General features: G+C 48.2%; 1 protein-coding gene across 1 annotated transcript in view; it reads right to left on the minus strand.

The window, feature by feature from the left end:
• The window catches only part of LOC126100711 (glucose dehydrogenase [FAD, quinone]-like), a 55,818-nt gene that overhangs the window by 27,902 nt on the left and 3,858 nt on the right, over positions 1–24,058 (minus strand). The window contains exons 3-6 of the mRNA XM_049911331.1: positions 17,589–17,851; positions 11,155–11,338; positions 9,428–9,649; positions 2,268–2,648 (exon numbers count right to left, since the gene is read on the minus strand). Coding sequence (XP_049767288.1) covers positions 2,268–2,648; positions 9,428–9,649; positions 11,155–11,338; positions 17,589–17,851 — 1,050 coding nt within the window. The remainder of the gene's footprint in view (positions 1–2,267; positions 2,649–9,427; positions 9,650–11,154; positions 11,339–17,588; positions 17,852–24,058) is intronic.

The raw sequence follows: 24,058 nt of genomic DNA on the forward strand, positions 1-24,058 counted from the left end.
ATGCCTACCAAAAATGAGGTTATGCATCAAAACTCAGAAATAAAGAAATTTCAGAAAAACTTTTACTCTTATTTGGATGCATCCACTGCACACACCTTACAGTTACCTTTGAATCACCCTATATAGGAGGAGCATTAGCAAAGCCGATAATCTGCGGGGAGGGGTTACTGACTGGAAATGGAGGAAAGTGGTACGAACGTGTGTCCGGAAACGCATCATTGCTACGGCGCTGACGAGTGACAGTCCCTCAGACCGTGTGCCGGGTGTTCCTCGCGTAGTCAAAGCTGCGAAATTGACGCAGCGTAGTGTAAGCAGCAGACTGGTCCGACTTTCGTGTCCGGAACAAGCTGAAATTGTGTTCGTGTACTGCCAAGCAGATGGGAAAGGTCGAGAGGCAGCACGGCTATACGATAACAACTGCTCTCATTGACACCGACCACTTCGTACAACATTTCAGGCCGTTGTGGACGTTTGTGTCATCGCGGATCCTTTCAGACAGACGAAGGTGCTGGGAGGCGGCGGTCTGTGCGTACACCAGATGTGGAGGACCAGGATCTACGGGACACTGAGGCGAACCCTAGCACAAACTGCAGCCTAATGGCCCGAGAACACGGTGTAAGCCACAGTAGGATAATGTGTATCCCGCACGGCAACCGCTACTATCCCTATCACGTGCAATATGACGGAGGTCACTTTGAACGACGCGAATGCGTCACGACACTGTACTGTGTTCCGGAACGATTTGTTGTCGCTGCAAGCACACCGTCCGATGCCGGACACACATTCGTAGGACCTTATTTGATGCATTTCCAGTCAGGAATCCGTCCCTGTACTTCGTCGGTTTTATTAATGTTCACCCTGAGTAATTCCAGTCCCAAAAAAAGCAGGTGTTGACAGATGTGAAAATTACGGAACTATCAGTTTAATAGGCCACAGCTGCAAAATACTAACGCGAATTCTTTACTGACGAATGGAAAAACTAGTAGAAGCCAATCTTGGGGAAGATCAGTTTGGATTCCGTAGAAATATTGGAACACGTGAGGCAATACTGACCTTACGACTTATCTTAGAAGAAAGATTAAGGAAAGGCAAACCTACGTTTCTAGCATTTGTAGACTTAGAGAAAGCTTTTCACAATGTTGACTGGAATACTCTCTTTCAAATTCTGAAGCTGGCAGGGGTAAAATACAGGGAGCGAAAGGCTATTTACAATTTGTACAGAAACCAGATGGCAGTTATAAGAGTCAAGGGGTATGAAAGGGAAGCAGTGGTTGGGAAGGGAATGAGGCAGGGTTGTAGCCTCTCCCTGCTGTTATTCAATCTGTATATTGAGCAAGCAATAAAGGAAACAAAAGAAAAGTTCGGAGTAGGTATTAAAATCCATGGAGAAGAAGTAAAAACTTTGAGGTTCGCCGATGACACTGTAAGTCTGTCAGAGACAGCAAAGGACTTGGAAGAGCAGTTGAACGGAATGGACAGTGTCTTGAAAGGAGGATATAAGATGAACATCAACAAAAGCAAAACGAGGATAATAGAATGTAGTCAAATTAAGTCGGGTGATGCTGAGGGAATTAGATTAGGAAATGAGACACTTGAAGTAGTAAAGGAGTTTTGCTATTTGGGGAGCAAAATAACTGATGATGGTCGAAGTAGAGAGGATATAAAATGTAGGCTGGCAATGGCAAGGAAAGCGTTTCTGAAGAAGAAAAATTTGTTAAGATCGAGTATAGATTTAAGTGTTAGGAAGTCATTTCTGAAAGTATTTGTATTGAGTGTAGCCATGTATGGAAGTGAAACATGGACGATAAATAGTTTAGATAAGAAGAGAATAGAAGCTTTCGAAATGTGGTGCTACAGAAGAATGCTGAAGATTAGATGGGTAGATCACATAACTAATGAGGAGGTACTGAATGGGATTGGGGAGAAGAGAAGTTTGTGGCACAACTCGACAAAAAGAAGGGACCGGTTAGTAGGACATGTTCTGAGGCATCAAGGGATCACCAATTTAGTACTGGAGGGCAGCGTGGAGGGTAATAATCGTAGAGGGAGACCGAGAGATGAATGCACTAAGCAGATTCAGGAGGATGTAGGGTGTAGTAAGTACTGGGAGATGAAGCAGCTTGCACAGGATAGAGGAGCATGGAGAGTTGCATCAAACCAGTCTCAGGACTGAAGACCGCAACAACAACAACAACTGCGTAAAGCCGTACGCAGTTAACGCGCCCCCTACAGAGGTTTCAGTCATTTTGGCAGTGCGGCCGCAGTACCTGGTGGTTCTCGGGCCCGGTGTGGACGCGCACGACGCAGCGCCAGTACTCGTCGGAGGCGAAGGGCAGGTGGCGGCAGCCGGGCCGCGGCGCGTCGTCCACGGCGACGCCCCAGGCGCGCATGGGCGGCGTGCGGGCGGCGCGCGCCACCAGCCGCAGCCCGTCCACCAGCACGTCCAGGTCGCGCGGCCGCGACAGGTAGCGCGGGTCGAGCAGCGGCGGCGCGCGCGGGTCGGCGCTGCGCAGCCGCAGCCGGCCGCGGCTCTGCACGCGCACCGCCGTGGGCCGCGCGTACACGTAGGCCGGCCCGCACGCGTCCGACTCGCACTCGCCCGCCTCGCCCGTGCGCGAGCACCGCGCCGAGAAGCCGTCGAAGAATATCTGTATCGCATTCCGAACGTTTCAGCCTTCGTTTTATTCCTATGTAGCGTAAAACGAGGACAGAGTTCTGTCGTAAGAAATTAGTCTTCATTGGAATAGTAGCTAATTCTACACTACTGGCCATTAAAATTGCTACACCGAGAAGAAATGCAGATGATTAACGGGTATTCATTGGACAAATATACTATACTAGAACTGACATGTGATTACAATTTCACGCAATTTGGGTGCATAGATCCTCAGAAATCAGTACCCAGAACAACCACCTCTGGCCGTAATAACGGCCTCGATATGACTGGGCATTGAGACAAACAGAGCTCGGATGGCGTGTACAGGTGCAGCTTCAACAGGATACCGCAGTTCATCGAGAGTAGGGACTGGCGTATGCTGACGAGCCAGTTGCAAGGCCACCATTGACCAGACGTTTTCAATCGGTGAGAGATCTGGAGACTGTGCCGGCCAGGGCAGCAGTCGAACATTTTCTGTATCGAGAAAGGCCCGTACAGAACCTGCAACATGCGGTCGTGCATTATCCTGCTGAAATGTAGGGTTTCGCAGGGATCCAATGAAGGGTAGAGCCACGGGTCGTAATACAACCTGTAATGTAACGTCCACTGTTCAAAGTGCCGTCAGTGCGAACAAGAGGTGCCCGAGACGTGCAACCGACGGCATCCCATACAATCACACCGGGTGATACGTCAGTATGGCGATGTCGAATACACGATTCCAATGTGCGTTCACCGCGATGTCTCCAAACACGGATGCGACCATCGTGATGCTGTTAAATGACGTTTTGGAATTCGTGCACCCAGGTTCGTCGTCGAGTACACCATCGCAGGCGCTCCTGTATGTGATGGAGCGTCAAGGGTAACCGCAGCCGTGGTCTCCGAGCTGTTCCAAACGTCGTCGAACTGTTCGTGCAGATAGTTGTTGTCTTGCAAACGTCCCCATCGGTTGACTCAGGGATCGAGACGTGGTTGCAGCCGTGCGGATAAGATGCCCGTCATCTCGAGTGCTAATGATACGAGGCCGTTGGGATCCAGCACGGCGTTCCGTATTACCCTCCTGAACCCACCGATTCCATATCCTGCTAACAGTCATTGGATCTCGACCAACGCGAGCAGCAATGTCGCGATACAATAAACCGCAATCACTATAGGCTACAATCCGACCTTTATCAAAGTCGGAAACGTGATGGTACGCATTTCTCCTCTTTGCACGAGGCATCACAACGTATCGCCAGGCAACGCCGGTCAACTGCTGTTTGTGTATGAGAGATCGGTTGGAAACGTTCCTCATGTCAGCACGTTGTAGGTGTCGCCACCGGCGCCAACCTTGTGTGAATGCTCTGAAAAGCTAATCATTTGCATATCACACCATCTTCTTCCTGTCGGTTAAATTTCGAACCTGTAGCACGTCATCTTCGTGGTTAAGCAAACTTTAATGGCAGTAGTGTATGTACTGTGCCACAATGTTTCACGTTAGGTCTTTACTTTTTTGCAGATGATACAGACGTTCCAATAAACAGTTAATCAAATGTAATTTTACAAAGATATGTTAACCAAGTTTCGATGGACATTAATATATGGTATAATTAACACTAAATTTTGAAGATGCTCACTACACACGAAGACCATTTCACAAGTCACGGCAGCCATGGTATATCATGCGAAAATGTGGCATCACCATAACCACAATAAATAAACTTACGGAAAAAATTTCAACGCCGGAAAATATTTAACGCATATTAATCAACTTTTGGGAATACATTTAAAGTGTTTAACATTACAAGATCACAAGCCAATATAAGTACGAGATGAACAGTTCCAAATGTGAAATGCTAGTATATTAATAACAGGTGTAACAGGCAGAATGTTTGTGTTGTACAAGTGCCAGATGTTAGTTTGTGGAGTGGACTTGCATACTCGGTGTGTTTGGTCGGTCAATGCAGGGACGGTTAGTGCTGTCAGTGGGTGGCGCGGGAGTCGGCGTCCGATGACGTCCCGTGTCTGCTCGGCTGAACACTGGTCTGGTGTTCGAGCAGGCCGAGGCGACATGTCGGGTTACAACAGCGGTGTGTGGGCGAGCGTTACCCTGCTGCAAAATACCTGCCGGGATGCTGCTCGTGAACGGCAGCAGAACGGGACAAATCACCAGACTGAGGGTGGGTGGGATAACCACGAGGGTGTGTCCATGGTGTCACGTGGAGTCGCGCCCCAGACCATAGCTCCAGAGTGTGTGTGTGTGTGTGGGTGGCACGCAGACAGGTCCTCAGCCGGCCCCCTCCCAGCCAGCACACGGCCGTCGCTGGCACCGAGGCACAAAGTCCACGCTACACAACCTCTGGCTCGAAGCTATTACAAAAAATAACCGATTTGTAACAGTTCGTTGAGCCATTCTGACGGCAACTGCTGCTCAGATTGCTGCTACAAGTGCAGTACGAAGTGCCGGACACGATGCTCTTCCCTGTCGGTACTGGCACGTGGCCCTTTCGGAGCTTCTTGGGATCGAACATACTCGCGACCACCGCTGAAGATAATTATGTACAGAGGCTGCATTCCTCCCAGTTCTTTCTGCAGTATCGTAGAAGAAACATATAGCTATTACACGACCTCGTTCAAATTCAGTGAGTTGTTCGTAATGGCTTCTTTGTAGTCTAAAGGCATTCTTGCCTAACTGCAACTCGCCGCGTCCAATCTGAAACGTATCTAACGCTCGTGACCGTTACAGCGTATATTTAAAGCAAAACTGATTTGCATCCTCATACTGGTGCTCCTAGCGCCACTCTTATGCGACTGCAGCGAAATTTGAATAGCCGTCATATTTCACATGTAGAAACGCTCCTCCTCGGTGTACACTCGAAAGATCGCGGCAAACAGTGTCGAAATCAACCGACAGCCTGCGAACGCATGCGAGGATGGCTGGGTACCAGCGCCAGCAACGTTCAGTGTGGGCTTTGTCGTGCTACGAGATGAATGTAAGCAGAGCGGAACAGCGGGCATGCGTCAAAATAGCCTTTCTCGCTGGCATTTAGTGCCGTGCGGAAACTTGCTTTCAGATAAAGCACGGTTTAAACACAGTTTCAAAGACTTTTTGATGGGCAACTCCTTCTACTCCGTGGATGAAAATCTTAACAGAGACTATTAAGTCAGCTTAAGCAAAAATATCTGTTTGATTTCAGTTTTCACAACACTTGGCCGCAACAGTCAAGATTACGTTTTTCGGTATGATAAATTTATGAATAGTGAATAACAGTGTTTCATTCTGACAATGTGTTAATTCTGTAGATGTTAGCTGTCCCAGTTTACTGCTTTGTATTATCTTATTTTCGACTATCTCCTGACAAATGATCAGGGTAGTGTTATATTCAAATGTTTTATGTTTTTATGTCATACTTCCTGATATGTTCCACACCCACGAGAATCATGTCATTTTTTGGCTCTGTGGAACGAAAACTGAATCTAATCTAATCTGATCTAATCTACGAGCAGCTGTGGATGACAGAGCATAAACCACGAATTTCAGGCTCCTTCCCGCGTATGACAGCCACGGTATTCTGGAATGTCACTCTGTTACGGACGCCCACACTCTCAATGCCCACGAAACTTCCTGCTGTACCATTTGCGATGTACACTTCGGCGAAAACGTCAGCCATTGTTGGGTAATGTAGTCACACTCCATGATAACGCTACAGTCCACATTACAGGCGTCGTAAATAACTGTATATAACGGTGGACGTGGGAAATGCTCGCCGGCCGCGGTGGTCTAGCGGTTCTAGGCGCTCAGTCCGGAACCGCGCGACTGCTACGGTCGCAGGTTCGAATCCTGCCTCGGACATGGATGTGTCTGATGTCCTTAGGTTAGTTAGGTTTACGTAGTTCTAAGTTCTAGGGGACTGATGACCACAGCTGTTAAGTTTCACAGTGCTCAGAGCCATTTGAACCATTTTTGTGGCAAATGCTCCCCCACCCACCCTAATCACCAGACCTCAGTCAATGCGACGTCAGCCACATTACACAACTGAAGGAGCCAACACGTGGGGGCGCTTTGCAAACAGGGCGGGTATCCTCCCGGCATTTCTGCGACAAATGACACACATTGATGGCAATGCCTACGATATTCAGCGCCTCCCTATCGTTGGCAACGTTTTGTGGATGCAGGATTTGTTGGCAGACAATTTCTTCAGATCCACTGGTAAAAGTCGGCCGCGGTGCCCGTGCCGTTCTAGGCGCTACAATGTGGAACCGCGCGAGGTCTAAGGTCGCAGGTTCGAATCCTGCCTCTGCCATGGATGTGTATGATATCCTTAGGTTAGTTAGTTTTAAGTAGTTCTAAGTCTAGGGGACTGATGACCTCAGATGTTAAGTCCCATAGTGCTCAGAGCCATTTGAACCATTTGAAACAACAAGGTTGCATGGGAGATGGCACAATGAATGTAAGAAAGATTTTTTAGCTTCTACAGGTACTGTTGGTTTTTGCTAGCGGAAGCATTTATTTGTTCCTGGGGTATTTCATGTTCTCAGTATGTAAATCATTTTTAACACAACATTCCAAAACGTGTGTTCCCTAAATCGCTTCAGGCAAATGCCGGGATGGTTCCTTTGAAAGGGCACGGCCGACTTCCTTCCCTATCCTTCCCTAATCTGATGAGACCGACGACCTCGCAGTTTGGTCTCTTCCCCCGAAATCAACCGGACCCAAAACGTGTGGTGTGAACATACATTGGACACCCTATTTTGCGAATAGTCTCGCGATCCTTGAGGCACTTTTGCATCTTCTCCCTAGGTGTCGGTTTCTTCCGCAGGCAATGCTGACTTGATATAGTCTAGGCACCTGGATACGACTGAGGTTTCCGCACGCCGTGCCAATGTGGCACGTGTTGTGCTCGGGCTGCACTGTGCAGCCGCGTTAACGTGACCTCCCGTCAGGAGCCCGAGTAGCAGACCGCTGCCAGGCGTGCAGGAAGAGGGCCGGCGAGGCTGTGGAACGTACCGGCAGGGGTGTGGGGTGTGCAGCCGCGCCGGTCCCAGCGCCAGGAGGCTGCAGCGACATCCCGACCACAGGTTCTCTGTCGGTTTTAAATCCCGGTGGTTCGGTGGCCTGGGAAGTACGGCAAACTCGTGGTGGTGCTCTTCGGACCGCGCACGTTCCTCTGTCGAGCTGTGTGTCACGTCCCACTGTCGAGCTGGTAGATGCCGTTGTGCCGAGGAAAGACAAACTGCTTGTGCGGGTTGGACATAGTTCAGATGGTTCAAATGGCTCTGAGCACTATGCAACTTAACTTCTGAGGTCATCAGTCGCCTAGAACTTAGAACTAATTAAACCTAACTAACCTAAGGACATCACACACATCCATGCCCGAGGCAGGATTCGAACCTGCGACCGTAGCGGTCGCCCGGTTCCAGACTGTATTGGACATAGTCCCCGAGGGTAGATGCATACTTGTGTTGATCCACTGCGAGTTACGGAATGACGAGATCCCCGAGGGATGTCCTCTGGCCTCAACACTTCCGACTTTTATTGCAGAGTGTTTGCTTTCGGGTGTTTCACGCCGTACACGCCACCGGTGGAGCATGACGCGATTCACTGGACGTCAAGCTGCAGTATCGGCGTACAAACTTGAGCTGAACAGCAGTCAGCAGGGGTGCGTGAACCACGAGGCTCGTGCCCAGCAACGTTCGCTCGACGCTCGTTGAGCCGAAGCTGTTGGTAACGTCTCGGTTGATACGGGCGGTCGTCTTCAACAATTGCACTTCTATTAGCCCGTACACGACTCCACGACCGCCATTCACCTCTCTCACCTGTGAACCGTGGTGCAACGCAATTGCCTCGACGCCTGTTTTGAACAGCGTCATTTTGCCATGCACGGTATACTTTAACTACGACGATACGCGATCAGTTTGCAAACGTCGCCGTTTCTGAAATGATTCTATCCTTGGCCCCAATGGTCGTGCCCTTTTTGGTGTCAGATAAATTGCTCGTGTGCCACATTACGAGAACGAGGGCTCTGTTTCCGCGTCTCCACGACACACTTTATATGCCCTCCACTCCTAGCGCTGCAACCTGCCGTCTGTGGGTGGTTACTGCACGTCGACGTTGAAATCAGGCGGTGGTCGCATTAATGTGAGTGGGCGGTGTAGGTCTGTGGAACAGAGAACCCTCGGCTCACGTAGCCAGTCAGACGCAGCCGGCGCTGCCTCACGCGTGTGCGTGAAATGAAATACAGAGACACCAGCATTACTGTGCGGCCACTCTGCTTGCTGAGTAGTGCGATCGAGATTAAATCACTCTTATCTTTTTCTCATAATCGCTCGGAGAGATTTGTGGCGCAGATAGCACAATTTTCTCGTAGTTATGCTAAAATATGGGTTTTCTACATTTAGCAGAGAGGGTCTGCAGGAACAATGTCGCATTTCTTTCTAGTATTCCCATGTAAGTTCTGTAAGCACCTGAGGTACACTACTGTACGGAAAGTACCGCCCTATTACGACCCTAGCACCGCGCCTCAGAATTCGTTCAGATGTCTGCTGTTCTGCTTAGCTAAGAAGAGTGACAAACATAGCAGCAGCACCTGCAATTCTTCCAACAAACCAGTATTGTTATTTGCTCTGTCCCCTACAGATTCGTCACGTTTCATACAAGAGGAAGAAAGGTAAGTAACTGTCGAGACATCGTGTAAAATGACATCGTCTCAGCTGCAGACTGGAATGTATAGAGATTTTCAGTTTGACCTATAAAGCTAGCACGATCACGTGGGACAAGAACGGAGAGTAGAATACCTGCAGGTCAGGCACGCCGTCCTTGGCGTACTGTGACAGCACGAAGGCGGTGGTCTGCGTCAGCCCCGTGCTGGCCATGGGCCCGTCACGCGTGCGCAGGAAGGCGTCCAGCGTGTCGGCGTTGAGGGCGCGCCGGCCGGGCCCCGGGGACCGAACCCAGAACCCCAGGCCGGCCGACACGTGGTTGTGCAGGTTCTCCCCCACGGGCAGGTCGCGCACCGTCTGTCCCATAAACACACCACACCACACCACACTACATCGTACCGTCACCGCCACACTAGATATGGTAATTCGACAACAAGCTGCATGCTACTCGCAAATGATGCTGTCGCTTTCCAGAGGGGTATGTGCCATTTTGACATTTCCTGACATATTAAAGCTATGTGCCAGATGTGGACTCGAACCCAGAACCTCGACTTCCGATGAGCGCCAACTTCACGGACAAAACTAGTCAACTGACCAACGTAACAGCCTGCTGCATTAGTCATCTGACAAGTATTATCCGTGAAGTTCACACTGCTGTTACCTGATGGCCTTAACATGTTATTTTACGGTTTCGATGTGAATTTTTACTGGCAAGAGCCAAACGTCCTTATTTTAACATAAGTTGTCAATACAAGATGTAACAAATAAGTGTGTACTCTTGGCTTTTAGTATTTTATCCGGATTTGTTACTTCGGGTTTTGTTGAACCTTTTCTAGCCAATGAGTAGTTTCCGTGCGTTACATCTTTTTCCGAAGAAGATAATTTTATAACTATGAAAACCTAGTCAAGGGTTCTAATAAACGTGTGTCACGCAACTCGTTGGCTGATTTTTTCTTCATCCTACTTTAACAACAATATTTGGCTTTCCCTGTCTAAAATCTACTACAATTGGCGTATCCCAATAATCACTATTATACGGTATAATAGTTCTTGCGAAAGGTGGTCATCCAAATGAGAAAATTAAACTTAATCTCGATTGCGTATTTTCGGGCGTGTGTGCGTGTGTGCATGTTTTATTTGATTACCTCTATCGAGCCCCCTGGAAAAATGTTTATAAATTTCTGCTTTAAGGCTTTCGTGACACAAACTCGTTCCGGACTATAGCTTTCGGACAGCGAATCGTTGACGTTATCTTTTTCTGTGTTTTCATTTCTTTCGTTCATACGATGTAATTTGAGCTGGATAAATTATTGGAAAAGAGCTTCATGCCACGGATTTGAAATAACAACATTGCAGGCAACATAATGAATTTTGTTGGCGTGTATTTGTTAGAAACCAAAACTGACTATTCCAGTAATCTACTTTTCCTCATTAAGTGATTAGTCTACTCAAAATTATGCACAAACGAAGTAAAATGAGGATAATATTCGCTCTGGTGTTGGCCAAACACATTGTCATCGGCGAAAGATAGCGCGTATCGATTTTTGTCTCGAGAGAATGATTCTCGAGCGCACGACCGGATCCTGATGTCCAACGGGCACAATGTTTCAACAGGCGAACATAGTATATGCGACGGTGGAAGTGTGTGGTCGTCTGCCAAAACAGGACACCGAGAACCGGCCGTGTGACCGAGAGTTATTCTCTTGTCGACAAATACGAGACAAACTGAAGAGTCGGATTTTTGTATTGTCCGAGTCGATAAACCAGTGTGCTCACTCTGCCGTCAGCTGCACGGATTTAGTGATGACAGTGCGTAGTGAGAAGGGGTGTCGGGAAGGCAGGGCAGGGCAGGGCAGACCTACCTTGATGCCGAGGGCGGTGAGGTGCTCGCTGGGCCCCACGCCGGACAGCAGCAGCAGCTGCGGCGAGCCGATGGCGCCCGCGCTCAGGATGACCTCGCGCCGCGCCAGCGCCCGCCTCGTGGCGCCCGCGGCGTCCACGTACTGCACGCCGAGCGCGCGCCGGCTCGCCGGGTCGATCAGCACCCTGCGGGCACGGCACTCGGCTGACGACGGGGTTTTCAGCATTTCCTGCCACCGTCAGGTTTGACCGTTTCGAATCAAACAGCTGCGTTACCTTCTCCAGACAACCGACTAATGAACTGTTAAATGTTTACAAAAAAATTAAGGTACGCAGGTAATTCTTTCTTTCTTTTCAGGTACTTGTCTGTAATTGAGTAAGACGTCGAAATCCCCACTATACATTACGGTAGTTTGCCACTAGAGGAGCTGAAACGTAACAGCGCAGCTCATTGACAAAGTGGAGTTCGTGCAGTATCTCGTATTCCGCATTTGAGGAGGAACAATCCTTATTGAGTTTGAAAGGTGGCTAGTTCTTTGTGCGCGTTTCCCTTTCACCTGGTTGATGACAATTATGAAACGTATGTCGATTAGGCCATTCGTCTTCCGTTAGGGAGGCAGAGTCACCAATCCATTGGACTATATACAAGGCGATTTTTTCCGCCGTGTAGAATGTCTAGGGACTGATCGATGAGAGGATACAGAACAAAAAAGGTTGTAACGGAACTGAAATGATGGTGGGCTGACAGTAATTTGGAGCCCGCGCGTCGGAAACGGGCGCGCTTGTGTGAGACTGCCAGGGAGTGCACCCTGATGCCATCTATTGGCGAAACTGGGAATTAGCGCTGCCTGTCAGACAATGCACTAAGCTCTCGGAGTCAAGTGTATTCTTTTTCTTGGTAATTATAAGTTATTACTGTATAATTTAATGTTGTAAAGCGCTAGTAGTAAATTATTATGACTGGTATGAACTCCAGGGTAGTAAATATAAATATTCTTAAATACTAAATGATTTCGGTAAAAAGGTGGTAGGGGAACGCCCCCACTCTTGGTGATACGAGCGTAGCTAGGGGTAGCTGGAGACACAGGGACTGAACAATGGAATGGCCTGGGGAGTGTTGACGTGATCGGACGTGTGTAACTGTGCTCAGGCAAAAGTGATTGTGCAACAGAGAAGAGGCGAATGTCGTCGCCGTTTTTGGAGTAAAACGCGACGAATGGTTGTTGAAGCCGCCTTTATGCCACTGGGGCTGATTGTAAGAGTTCCTGTGCCCAGATTTTATGGCGGACATGCAGTAGCTTATACGAGTGCTACAGCTCATAGTTCCAGCCGCCATTAAGGGCATGAGGCGTGAAGAGCTGCGTTAGCCACATGCATCTCACCACCAGCACCGACACGTCTACCCAAGGCAAGACTGCTTGCAATTGTTAAGTCGAACTTTGTATACATGTAAAAGGAGAATACCAGTTTCCTTTTATGCAAGTGCAGAGGACAGAATATAGTAATGAGTAAAATTACGACGCATGTTGTTCATTGTAAAGTGTAGTAACCTCAAACATAGTATAGTGAAATCAGACTGAGGCCACCATCGCCTCTTTCATTTACAATTCTTTTGGTTGTAGAATACTGTAGCGTATAAGAATGTTGAAAAGAGCAATGGTCACACCAGAATGAGTCGCCTATTTATAGTTACTTAAATTTTTCTGAGCAGCCTTTCAAGTAAAGTCACTTAACTAATTCTGTATCAATGGTCCAAAGAGTAATATCCAAAATCATTAAATAAGTTGAAGGATAGAATTTTGTTAACCGAAGTTGCATAACCTGTCTTGGTAGTAATTACCAAGCCAACTCACAGAAATTGAGAGAGTATTTGCTTTGTAGAATCATCTAGAATGATCAGAAATAGTAATATTCAGAATTAAGTTTAAATTCAACTCAAGCCATTTCACTTTGAAACGAGCCCAAAAATTGATTTATTCTTTTGCTCCTTCAGAGCTGGCGGCCATAGTTATAAGTATTTTCAGGAGGATTCGACGGTAAGTCTGCTGCTCTCGTCGTGCTGATAGGATTATCCACTGCTGCTAGCAGTGGTGATTGGATACATAAGCTCACTACCAAGTTAAGTGGGTCAGGTAGGCAGTGTTACCGTGTGAACTGTAGGGCACTGTAGGCCGTGGATCGAACCCGTTCAATCATCACAGCTCTTAGGGAAATAGTCCGGTTAGGAGTGTACTAATCATTAGGTAAATACTGGCGAGTAACGGTCAAAAATGTATACGCAAGTCAATTTAGCAAGGTCCACGTAGCGCCTAGTTAATGTGGTGCAATGGTAGGAGTGGAGTAAAAGTGAGCTGAGCTTGTGGCAGCTTTGCTGGATTCAAATATTAACAACGTGAATTCACTACTGCCTCTTACCATTGGGACTGAGCTATTTACAGTTAAAATACGTAGCAGTAAGCGCAAAGGCGTGACAGCTACAAGTTCGTATTGGTTTTATACATACGGAATTGGGAAGTGGGTCATTCCGTCAGTGGAGGGGGTTAAAACAACCGAGTCAGTGGAGAACATACCCCATTTACTGATGGAAAGATTCAGCGGTTCGGTCGCAAGGTCTAATGAACTTGTGTCCGCAAATGCATGGTTTCCGTGCTGGAGACCATTTTACATTGTTACAGGCACGTGCTGTACGATGCAGCCACAGCTACAGTGTGTGCTGAAAATGGTTTCGACGTGCTTTAACGCGTGCGTGTACCCACCGTACCATGTCCTGTCTCACACGTTCACATCAGCCAGACTGCGTCCGAACAGTGTCAAAGGCGGCACGAATACGATGCTCCAGGGTCCCCACATCTAGAATGGGCTCTTCATACACCATATTTCTTTAGATGGGCCCATAACCAGAAATCGCACAGGTTGAGACTCGGTGAACGAGCAGACCGTGCAACTGGACTCCCTTCGTTGGATCCATCGACTAGGGAAGACACGATTCGGATGCGTCCGGACGTTAACGGCGAAGTGAGCTGGAGCACCATCATGTAACAGCTACATAATCCTTCCCTTCGAAACATCAATGGCACTTCTTCCAGCAGGGGAGGGGGGGGGGGGCAAAGTCACCCTCAAGAAACGACTCTTAGGGGACGTGGAAGGAAGACTGGTCTCAAAATACGATCGCCAATTATCCAGCACCACCCATTCCGGCTACACCGATGGTTATGGTTCATTTTCACTTTACCATGGGGGTTTTGCATACATTCCGACAGATGACTGTTACAAAAGTTGAAGAAACCACTCCGCGTAGAGGGGGCCTCATCTGTGAATAGGATGGATGACACAAATCCCGGAATCTTAGTTGCCTGGTGAAGAAACCAGTGACAAAACTGCTCCCGATGTGGAAACTCTGTCGCTAGTCAGCCCTGCACACGCTTTAAGTGGTAAGGGTGGTAACAATTGTCATGGAGAATGTTCCATAAGGTCATCTGACTTACTGTGTAGTGGTGGGCCAACTGCCTGGTGCTGACACGGCGGTCGCCTTCCACAGTGTTAATCACGTTTTCCTCCAGGTCTGGTGTCCGTACATTTCGGGTACGTCCTTCGTGATTTCCTGCTTCCTGAAACGACTCTGTCTCAGACAAACGGCGAAACACTGTTGCAAACATTGAATGCTGTGGTCGTTGTCGGCGGGGAGAGGTCTCCTGATACAACCTTGTGCCCGCCGCTCGTTGCCATTTGCCTTTCGTAAGAAAACACCATGCCGGCAAATACGGAACCATTGTGTACAACGCTGTGTGACATCCACTACGAAATGAGTCAGCCAGAGAAGTGAATCGGACACAACGTTACCAATTACTATGGCAGGAGAGAGCGCTAGGGCATTACGTATGAGAAACATTACTACGCTTTAGGAGGAAATCATGCATACTGTAACTGTGGCTGCATGGTACAGCGCTTATTAGACCGCAGTCTCTGTACCAAAGTATGATTCAATGAGTGGTCTCTAGCATGGAAACCATGCGTTTCCGGAAATAAGTTCACTAGACCTTTTTTGTTCCGTATCCTCTCATCGATCGATCCCTAGAGTTCATACTTGGGGAGGGGGGAAATCGACTGTGATTAGGCACGGCGTCGATTGTAATGTAATTTCGCATGCAGTGTTTTGATGTTAAGAAAATGTGCTCATGTAGGAAGCACGTCTTCCTCGTGAATAGCTAAGGCTGCTGCTGGTCGTAGTCATCGGAGTAGACTGCAGAGCAGCTACTTTGTTGCTGAGAATTTAGAGAATGTCGAGGACTGAGCTCAGATGCAGTGGGGTGATGGGCGAGGAGTCTCGGTCACCGCTTCCCAGTTTGGGTGGTACTGTGGTGGACGGGGCTTAGCAGCAGTGGGTTTCCCACTGTACCGCAGGAACGAGCGTTTACTGGGACACTGGACATCTCTGTGGAGAGGCCGGTGTCTGCGTTTTATGGCTCCTTCGCAGGATCACATCAAAAGGGGACACTCGTAACTGATCCCTGAAGAGGAGAGAGTAAACATCAGCGTTCGCTGGTAGCCTTGACAATGTTTCTTCCGTTGGGTTACCTAGGAATGCCGTGTCGGTTACGGTCACCGTAATGGGTCGGCGCGGCTTGACATCTGCTGCACTGCAATTCCAACAGCTGCTGCATTTTTTGAGGGACGTGTTGGCTCCCACGCCAGTGTTCGCGCGTGACTGGTGAATCTGTGTGTCGATTGGCAAACTGACTGTGACGTCGAGGCTTGTACCGGAGGGCGCAATAGAGAGGATTGGTGAAAACGATTGCTCGTCTGCTGGAGGGAGGCAGTACCAGGCACTGAAAACAATAAACTGTTACCGGAAAAACATTTCACACGCCTCGCCGTTGGTGGATTGTGCTTTTTGAAGAAGCTCCGTGAGCAGAATATGGTTTACGAGAGTATTAAGGCGGAGAATAGAGAGGGGAGAAAGTAGCTTCAAGGCGGAGATAGACGAATGTCTTGATCAGAGTGCAGGGATGAGACTTGTAACGAGGTGACGGTATTTGTGTCACGTGGTGGCTGCAAGGTCCCACCACACAGTCCGTGTTAGGTACGAGGCAACTCTGGTCGAATTTTGGTTTATTGTCACGAGGCAAACCTGAGCGAATTTTCTGACCAAGAGCCTTGTTCATGTGCAGCTCTACAATTTCGTGTCTGCTTAGCCCTAAAGTTGATTACGAAACCTTGTTCACTGAGAGGAGGCAAAATACTGTGCTGCGTCAAAGTTTAGAAAACCGTGGCGAGGCCCTCGCCTAGCCCCATACGGCTCCAGGTCTCAGAGGGTCTCACTTCGTTGCTGCTAGCAGTGCGAGAGCCTTCGCCACTCTATTGCACACGAGCTGTGTTGTGCAAAACCAGTCGCTTGTAGTCAGGGAGAGCCGCGCGGTTTGAGGCGCCACGTCGCGGACTGCGCGGCTGCTGCCGGCGGAGGTTCGAGTCCTCCCTCGGGCACGGGTGAGTGTGTTGTTCCTAGCCTACGTTAGTTTAACTTGGTTTAAGTAGTGTGTAAGTCTATGGATCGATGAGCTAAGGAGTTTGGTCCCGTAGGAATTCACACACATTTGAACATTTCGTAAGGGTACTTCGGGATAGAATGTTCCTGGCAAGTTGGATTGTTGTTACTAAGTGATTACGCCGCTTGCGTAGCGAGTCTTTATTTCGTCAATACTGACGTTGTAAATATTGCCACGCTGCTCAATGGCTCTGACCACCATGGGACTTAACATCTGAGGTCATTAGTCCCCTAGACTTAGAACTACTTAACTAACCTAAGAACATCACACACATCCGTGCCCGAGGCAGGATTCGAACCTGCGACCGTAGCAGCAGCGCGGTTCCGGACTCGAGCGCCTAGAACCACTCGGCCACAGCGGCCGGCTGTCACCCTGCGCTTGTCTTTGAATTTTTATCTGTAACCCCTCACGGCAGGCACTTTTCTTTCTCGGTATTTACGGGGAAGAGTTCATTTTAGATTTCTAAATACCTTTTTCTAGGGACTGCACGAGTTATCATGTTTTCCATGTATTTTTCTTGTCGTACAGATAGACAGCTGCAACCTAAATAATCCAGAATTGTGGGTTGATTTCGTTCCAGCTGTGTAACAAGACCAGCTCGCATTTATTCTGTTTTAGACGAACAATGTACTTTGGTTTATTTCAAATTTTCTGTCTGTTACTGGTCTGTAGTCTTCCCCCTGCCCCCTTCATTCTTGTTCTTGTTCATTCTGGGAATGGAGTCGAGGGTGAAGTGGGAGCGCTCAGCAGACACGGACGCGAGCGCAGTTGATGATACTCTCTTCTGACGACTGGAACCGGACAAAGTGAATCAGATCGTACGCTAGCTGTGTCCGCGTTCTGCACGTTAGTGGAAGCAGCCGCCGCGTTCCTTGGGGCGACCTGCGACGTACCTGGTGACGTGCGCGCGTATGGCGACGCGCAGCCGGGTGCAGTTGTGCAGCGGGCGCAGGTAGACGCGCGGCGTGGAGGCGCGCAGCCCGTCCTGCACCATCATCTGCGCCACGGCGACGCCCGTCTGGTTGGCGCCGTTGAGGTCGCCGCGCCGGTAGCCCAGGCTCTGCAGCGCCGCCACGATCACCTCGGCCATGGCCGGCCGGTGCGGGAACTGCTGCACCGGCATCGCGCCCTCCGCGCCGTGGAACTCCATCTCCATCTGCGCTGCCGCATCACCCGTCACCAACACACCAGCCGCTAGCTGCGCTCGAGATCCGAAACGCAGTGCTACGGAAGTACAGGGCTATTACAAATGACTGAAGCGATTTCATAAATTCACTGTAGCTCCATACATTGACATATGGTCACGACACACTACAGATACGTAGAAAAACTCATAAAGTTTTGTTCGGCTGAAGCCGCGCTTCAGGTTTGTGCCGTCAGAGCGCTCGAGAGCGCAGTGAGACAAAATGGCGACAGGAGCCGAGAAAGCGTATGTCGTGCTTGAAATGCATTCACATCAGTCAGTCATAACAGTGCAACGACACTTCAGGACGAAGTTCAACAAAGATCCACCAACTGCTAACTCCATTCGGCGATGGTATGCGCAGTTTAAAACTTCTCGATGCCTCTGTAAGGGGAAATCAACGGGTCGGCCTGCAGTGAGCGAAGAAACGGTTGAACGCGTGCGGGCAAGTTTCACGCGTAGCCCGCGGAAAATTGGCTCATGCCACAACTGGAGACCGACAGCGCCGACTTCATCTTTCAACAGGATGATGATCCACCGCACTTCCATCATGATGTTCGGCATTTCCTAAACAGGAGATTGGAAAACCGATGGATCGGTCGTGGTGGAGATCATGATCAGCAATTCATGTCATGGCCTCCACGCTCTCCCGACTTAACCCCATGCGATTTCTTTCTGTGGGGTTATGTGAAAGATTCAGTGTTTAAACATCCTCTACCAACAAACGTGCCAGAACTGCGAGCTCGCATCAACGATGCTTTCGAACTCATTGATGGGGAGATGCTGCGCCGAGTGTGGGAGGAACTTGATTATCGGCTTGATGTCTGCCGAATCACTAAAGGGGCACATATCGAACATTTGTGAATGCCTAAAAAAACTTTTTGAGTTTTTGTATGTGTGTGCAAAGCATTGTGAAAATATCTCAAATAATAAAGATATTGTAGAGCTGTGAAATCGCTTCAATCATTTGTAATAACCCTGTATCTTGCAATTTAAATGTGCGTGTGTCTTACGGAAGGCCGTCCTCTCGCGGGACGCGAAAACGCGCGTGGGACTGGTGACGTCACAGAATGTGATTCCACGTTCCGCTACACTGCGGAGCGTCAAATAAAGGATCTGGCGTGTCACGCTTTTGCCTCGAGGAGATGAACGTGGCCAGTGAAATGAATACTGTATTGTGTTGAATAGCGTATTTGGTGGGTTTTCTTTCTCATAGAGTATATATTTCAAAGCTCCAGTAAATTGATGATGTCGCAAAAGTGCGTCGTTTTAGCTACGATTTATTATAACAGAATGACAGAAAACTACATATCGGTAGGTATAGACTTGTTTAGCTGATGTTTTTAGTATCACAACGTGTGTGCTACCAAAAGAGGTCTATACCGTTTCAGCGCTACGGTACACTGATAACCTATCAGAAGAGCGTCTTTCTTATACAGTTTGCAATAATGACACTTGTAGACACTGTCTTGAAACATTGTAGGCCATATCGACAGGGGGAATTTCTATGTCGGAGTTGTAGCGCAGTTGATAGCGCCCTGAGCTCTGACATGTGTAGAGTAATGTTGCAGATTCACATCCGCCTTCTAACTTTTTTTCACTTTTCCTTTTCTAAGAGATTGTAGGTCTTTCTTATTCACTTAATAGAAGCATTATCTCAAAATTCGATGTTATTTATTATAAATAATATATTTGCGGCAATTTTTCTTGCAGATGCCGACGACTGAAATATTTCCCCAGTGGCCAGAAATCTTAACGTGAGTGACAATCAATGTCTGAAAGCAAACACAAGTTTCACAATGGAAGGGTTGCTATTATGAAACTTTCTGTAAAGTGTATACCTATTTCTTGGTTAATGGATGGCTCATGTTTGTATCTCGCCCGTAAATATATTTTTCAATGATGAGCAGCTTCGGAAAACTCTCCTCTTCCATTAGAATAAAATTACGAAACGAATCTCGATCATTGAATCTGTGTGATGAAGTACGTTATTTCAGAGTGTTCGTAGTAAATGCAACATCGAGAACATGGACATTATGCACGCACGAACTGACGTTAGACGCTATACCTTCTACATCTACATCTACGTGATTACTCTGTTATTCACAATTAAGTGTCTGGCAGAGGGTTGAACGAACCAACTTTGAGCTATCTCTACCGTTCCACTCTCGAATGGCTCGCGGTAAAAAGAGCACTTAAATTTTTCTGCGCGAGCCCTGATTTCTCTTATTTTATCGTGATGATGATTTCTCCCTATGTACTTAGGTGCCAACAGAATGTTTTCTCCCAAAAAATGGTTCAAATGGCTCTGAGCACTATGGGACTTAACATCTATGGTCATCAGTCCCCTAGAACTTAGAACTACTTAAACCTAACTAACTTAAGGACATCACACAACACCCAGCCATCACGAAATGTTTTCTCAATCGGAGGAGACAACTGGTGATTGAAACCTTAACTGTACACAATTTCAAACAGAAAATTGGATTAAGTTTCAGCTGAGTTAACGAATAACTTCTACAAGTTTGTATCTCAGATCGCTGTACAGCATTATGTAATTTTCATGGAGCAGAAGTTCTTTGTTCATGTCATCGACGACTCAGGAACCTTCTCGATTTTCCCCGCTCTTCTTCGACAGTCGTTAACAGTGTGAAAGTAGGCATTTCAAGCGCGTCCATTTTCGTAAAAAAAAAGTGTGGTTTGCGAGCCAAATAAAACCGAAAACGGCCGCTGTAGAGCGCAAAATGTTATCCAGCTCGCCCTCACCCCGTGTGCCGACGCCGCTGTCTCTCGTGAGGTCAGATGTGCCGTACGCGTCCACGTCAACGTTAGTCGCCTCGTCCCGTGTGAGGACCGCTTAAGGAAAAGACACTAATAGGAATATGCCAGAGAAACATGTACACTGGGAAATCTCTACCGGAATGGCCAAATGTTCAGATGTCTGTGAATTCCTAAGGGACCAAACTGCTGAGGTCATCGGTCCCTAGACTTACACACTACTTAAACTAACTTACGCTAAGAACAACTCACACACCCATACCCGAAGGAGGGCTCGAACCTTCGAAGGGAGGAGCCGCGCAATCCGTGACATGGCGCCTACAACCGCGTGGCCCAGAATGGTCAGATTAATGGTACAACTTCCTTGGTATCTGGTACTAATCTACTCGGTATTGGAAGGATCAGTTGAGAAGAAAACGTTCACACGGAAAGATTGCAAAATTAAAAAGAGAAGATGGTGGGTGTGGAAAATGTTAATACGTACAAGGCGTGGAATCTGTAGCAGTAGACGATAAGAGACAGGGAATGATGATATTAGTAAAACGAAGAGGTTATTTTTAACTGTCGTGAATGAGCACTGCAATGAGATTTCTATACTCCTAAACGTTTCCCCTTGAAACAACTTTCTATACATGTCATATATGATCTTTTTGTTCTTGATCTACTGTATTATTCATTTTTTCTTTCCATTTTTTTTTTCTTTGCTACGATTTTTCTGCCTGATAAATCTACTGTGCTTTCTACCTGTTTGATCACCGACTACACCTAACCCTTCAGCTATTATTTGTATATCATTGTTACATTCTCTTGTGAATATCATTTTATTTCTCATTATCATCTTTCCGCCTTTTTCCTTCCCCATGATGCATTTCTTAATGCACATGCGTTCTTGCTTTTGCCTGTTTGCACTTATTTCAGTATCGGACAGGACGTTAAACTCTAATCTTCCTTCCTTATATTCACTTTTTAGTCCTCTTTCTTCTCCTCTGCTCTCTTTTCTCGCATTTTCTTACATGGTAATAATCATTATTCAGAGCTGTTCATGACTCTTATTGACAAGGCATACAGGACCGTATCTGCTCTCTTCCTATACTCTTCTCTCTCACTATCCCTTTGCAGTGACTAGGGATCCATCCCTTACCCCAGGCGCCACTATGTCTTATTTTTTGTGCGTTATCATGTACACTCCTGGAAATTGAAATAAGAACACCGTGCATTCATTGTCCCAGGAAGGGGAAACTTTATTGACACATTCCTGGGGTCAGATACATCACATGATCACCCTGACAGAACCACAGGCACATAGACACAGGCAACAGAGCATGCACAATGTCGGCACTAGTACAGTGTATATCCACCTTTCGCAGCAATGCAGGCTGCTATTCTCCCATGGAGACGATCGTAGAGATGCTGGATGTAGTCCTGTGGAACGGCTTGCCATGCCATTCCCACCTGGCGCCTCAGTTGGACCAGCGTTCGTGCTGGACGTGCAGACCGCGTGAGACGACGCTTCATCCAGTCCCAAACATGCTCAATGGGGGACAGATCCGGAGATCTTGCTGGCCAGGGTAGTTGACTTACACCTTCTAGAGCACGTTGGGTGGCACGGGATACATGCGGACGTGCATTGTCCTGTTGGAACAGCAAGTTCTCTTGCCGGTCTAGGAATGGTAGAACGATGGGTTCGATGACGGTTTGGATGTACCGTGCACTATTCAGTGTCCCCTCGACGATCACCAGTGGTGTACGGCCAGTGTAGGAGATCGCTCCCCACACCATGATGCCGGGTGTTGGCCCTGTGTGCCTCGGTCGTATGCAGTCCTGATTGTGGCGCTCACCTGCACGGCGCCAAACACGCATACGACCATCATTGGCACCAAGGCAGAAGCGACTCTCATCGCTGAAGACGACACGTCTCCATTCGTCCCTCCATTCACGCCTGTCGCGACACCACTGGAGGCGGGCTGCGCGATGTTGGGGCGTGAGCGGAAGACGGCCTAACGGTGTGCGGGACCGTAGCCCAGCTTCATGGAGACGGTTGCGAATGGTCCTCGCCGATACCCCAGGAGCAACAGTGTCCCTAATTTGCTGGGAAGTGGCGGTGCGGTCCCCTACGGCACTGCGTAGGATCCTACGGTCTTGGCGTGCATCCGTGCGTCGCTGCGGTCCGGTCCCAGGTTGACGGGCACGTGCACCTTCCGCCGACCACTGGCGACAACATCGATGTACTGTGGAGACCTCACGCCCCACGTGTTGAGCAATTCGGCGGTACGTCCACCCGGCCTCCCGCATGCCCACTATACGCCCTCGCTCAAAGTCCGTCAACTGCACATACGGTTCACGTCCACGCTGTCGCGGCATGCTACCAGTGTTAAAGACTGCGATGGAGCTCCGTATGCCACGGCAAACTGGCTGACACTGACGGCGGCGGTGCACAAATGCTGCGCAGCTAGCGCCATTCGACGGCCAACAGCGCGGTTCCTGGTATGTCCGCTGTGCCGTGCGTGTGATCATTGCTTGTACAGCCCTCTCGCAGTGTCCGGAGCAAGTATGGTGGGTCTGACACACCGGTGTCAATGTGTTCTTTTTTCCATTTCCAGGAGTGTAGTTCCAACTCGACAAGCTTTTGCCGATGTACCTGCAGGACACTATCAAGTGCGAACTGACATTCACTGCCAGTCAGGTGACCTAACAAGTCTGCAACCTGATAATGGCAGAGTGTGCTTGACCAAAAGCTCAGAAAGTGTGAACCACTTGATGCTTCTGGAAGTCCAAGATGATTTTCTTAAATCGTATTACCAAACCTAGGCATTTGTACTCTGGTTATTGCTTCATTTCTTTCCGTAAACTAAAAAGTTCATTTCCTTCTGGCTTTTTTTCATATTCTGCTGACATTTTACTTTGTCCTCATCTGTATTACGCTCACATTTTCATTTTGTTCAAACGCTCTGTTTTATTTTTATAATGCCCTCTTCCTCTTTTCACCTCGCTCATTTCACATCCGTATCTCTACTGGCTGCATTTTTCTCATCATTTGAGTTTATTTTCACGCCCTGTTTTGCTTGCGTACTTGCATACTGTCGGTTGTAACAATGATCCAGTTTCAACGGTTCTCTCATTTTTCCAATTTACGTTTCATTTCTGACTTACCTTTTTCGCTTTTATTTAGCACAGAGTGGCGCAAAATGAACGCATAGATTAGAGTTGCGTAGCTTTCAGTAACACTGGCGCAGTGGGCTGTTCAGCATCGTGTTTTCATTGCTGAGCGTTTTTTCAAAATGAATGAATCTGTTTATCACCGTTCAACAGCTTTTCCGTACACTGTTCTATGTCGAGCGAGTGGTTCGATACCTAATCGCAGCACTGGACGTTGATGGGTTAACTCTTTTCGCACAGCTGGAT

The sequence above is a fragment of the Schistocerca cancellata genome, chromosome 9 (genome assembly GCF_023864275.1).
Source record: "Schistocerca cancellata isolate TAMUIC-IGC-003103 chromosome 9, iqSchCanc2.1, whole genome shotgun sequence".
NCBI lineage: Eukaryota > Metazoa > Arthropoda > Insecta > Orthoptera > Acrididae > Schistocerca > Schistocerca cancellata.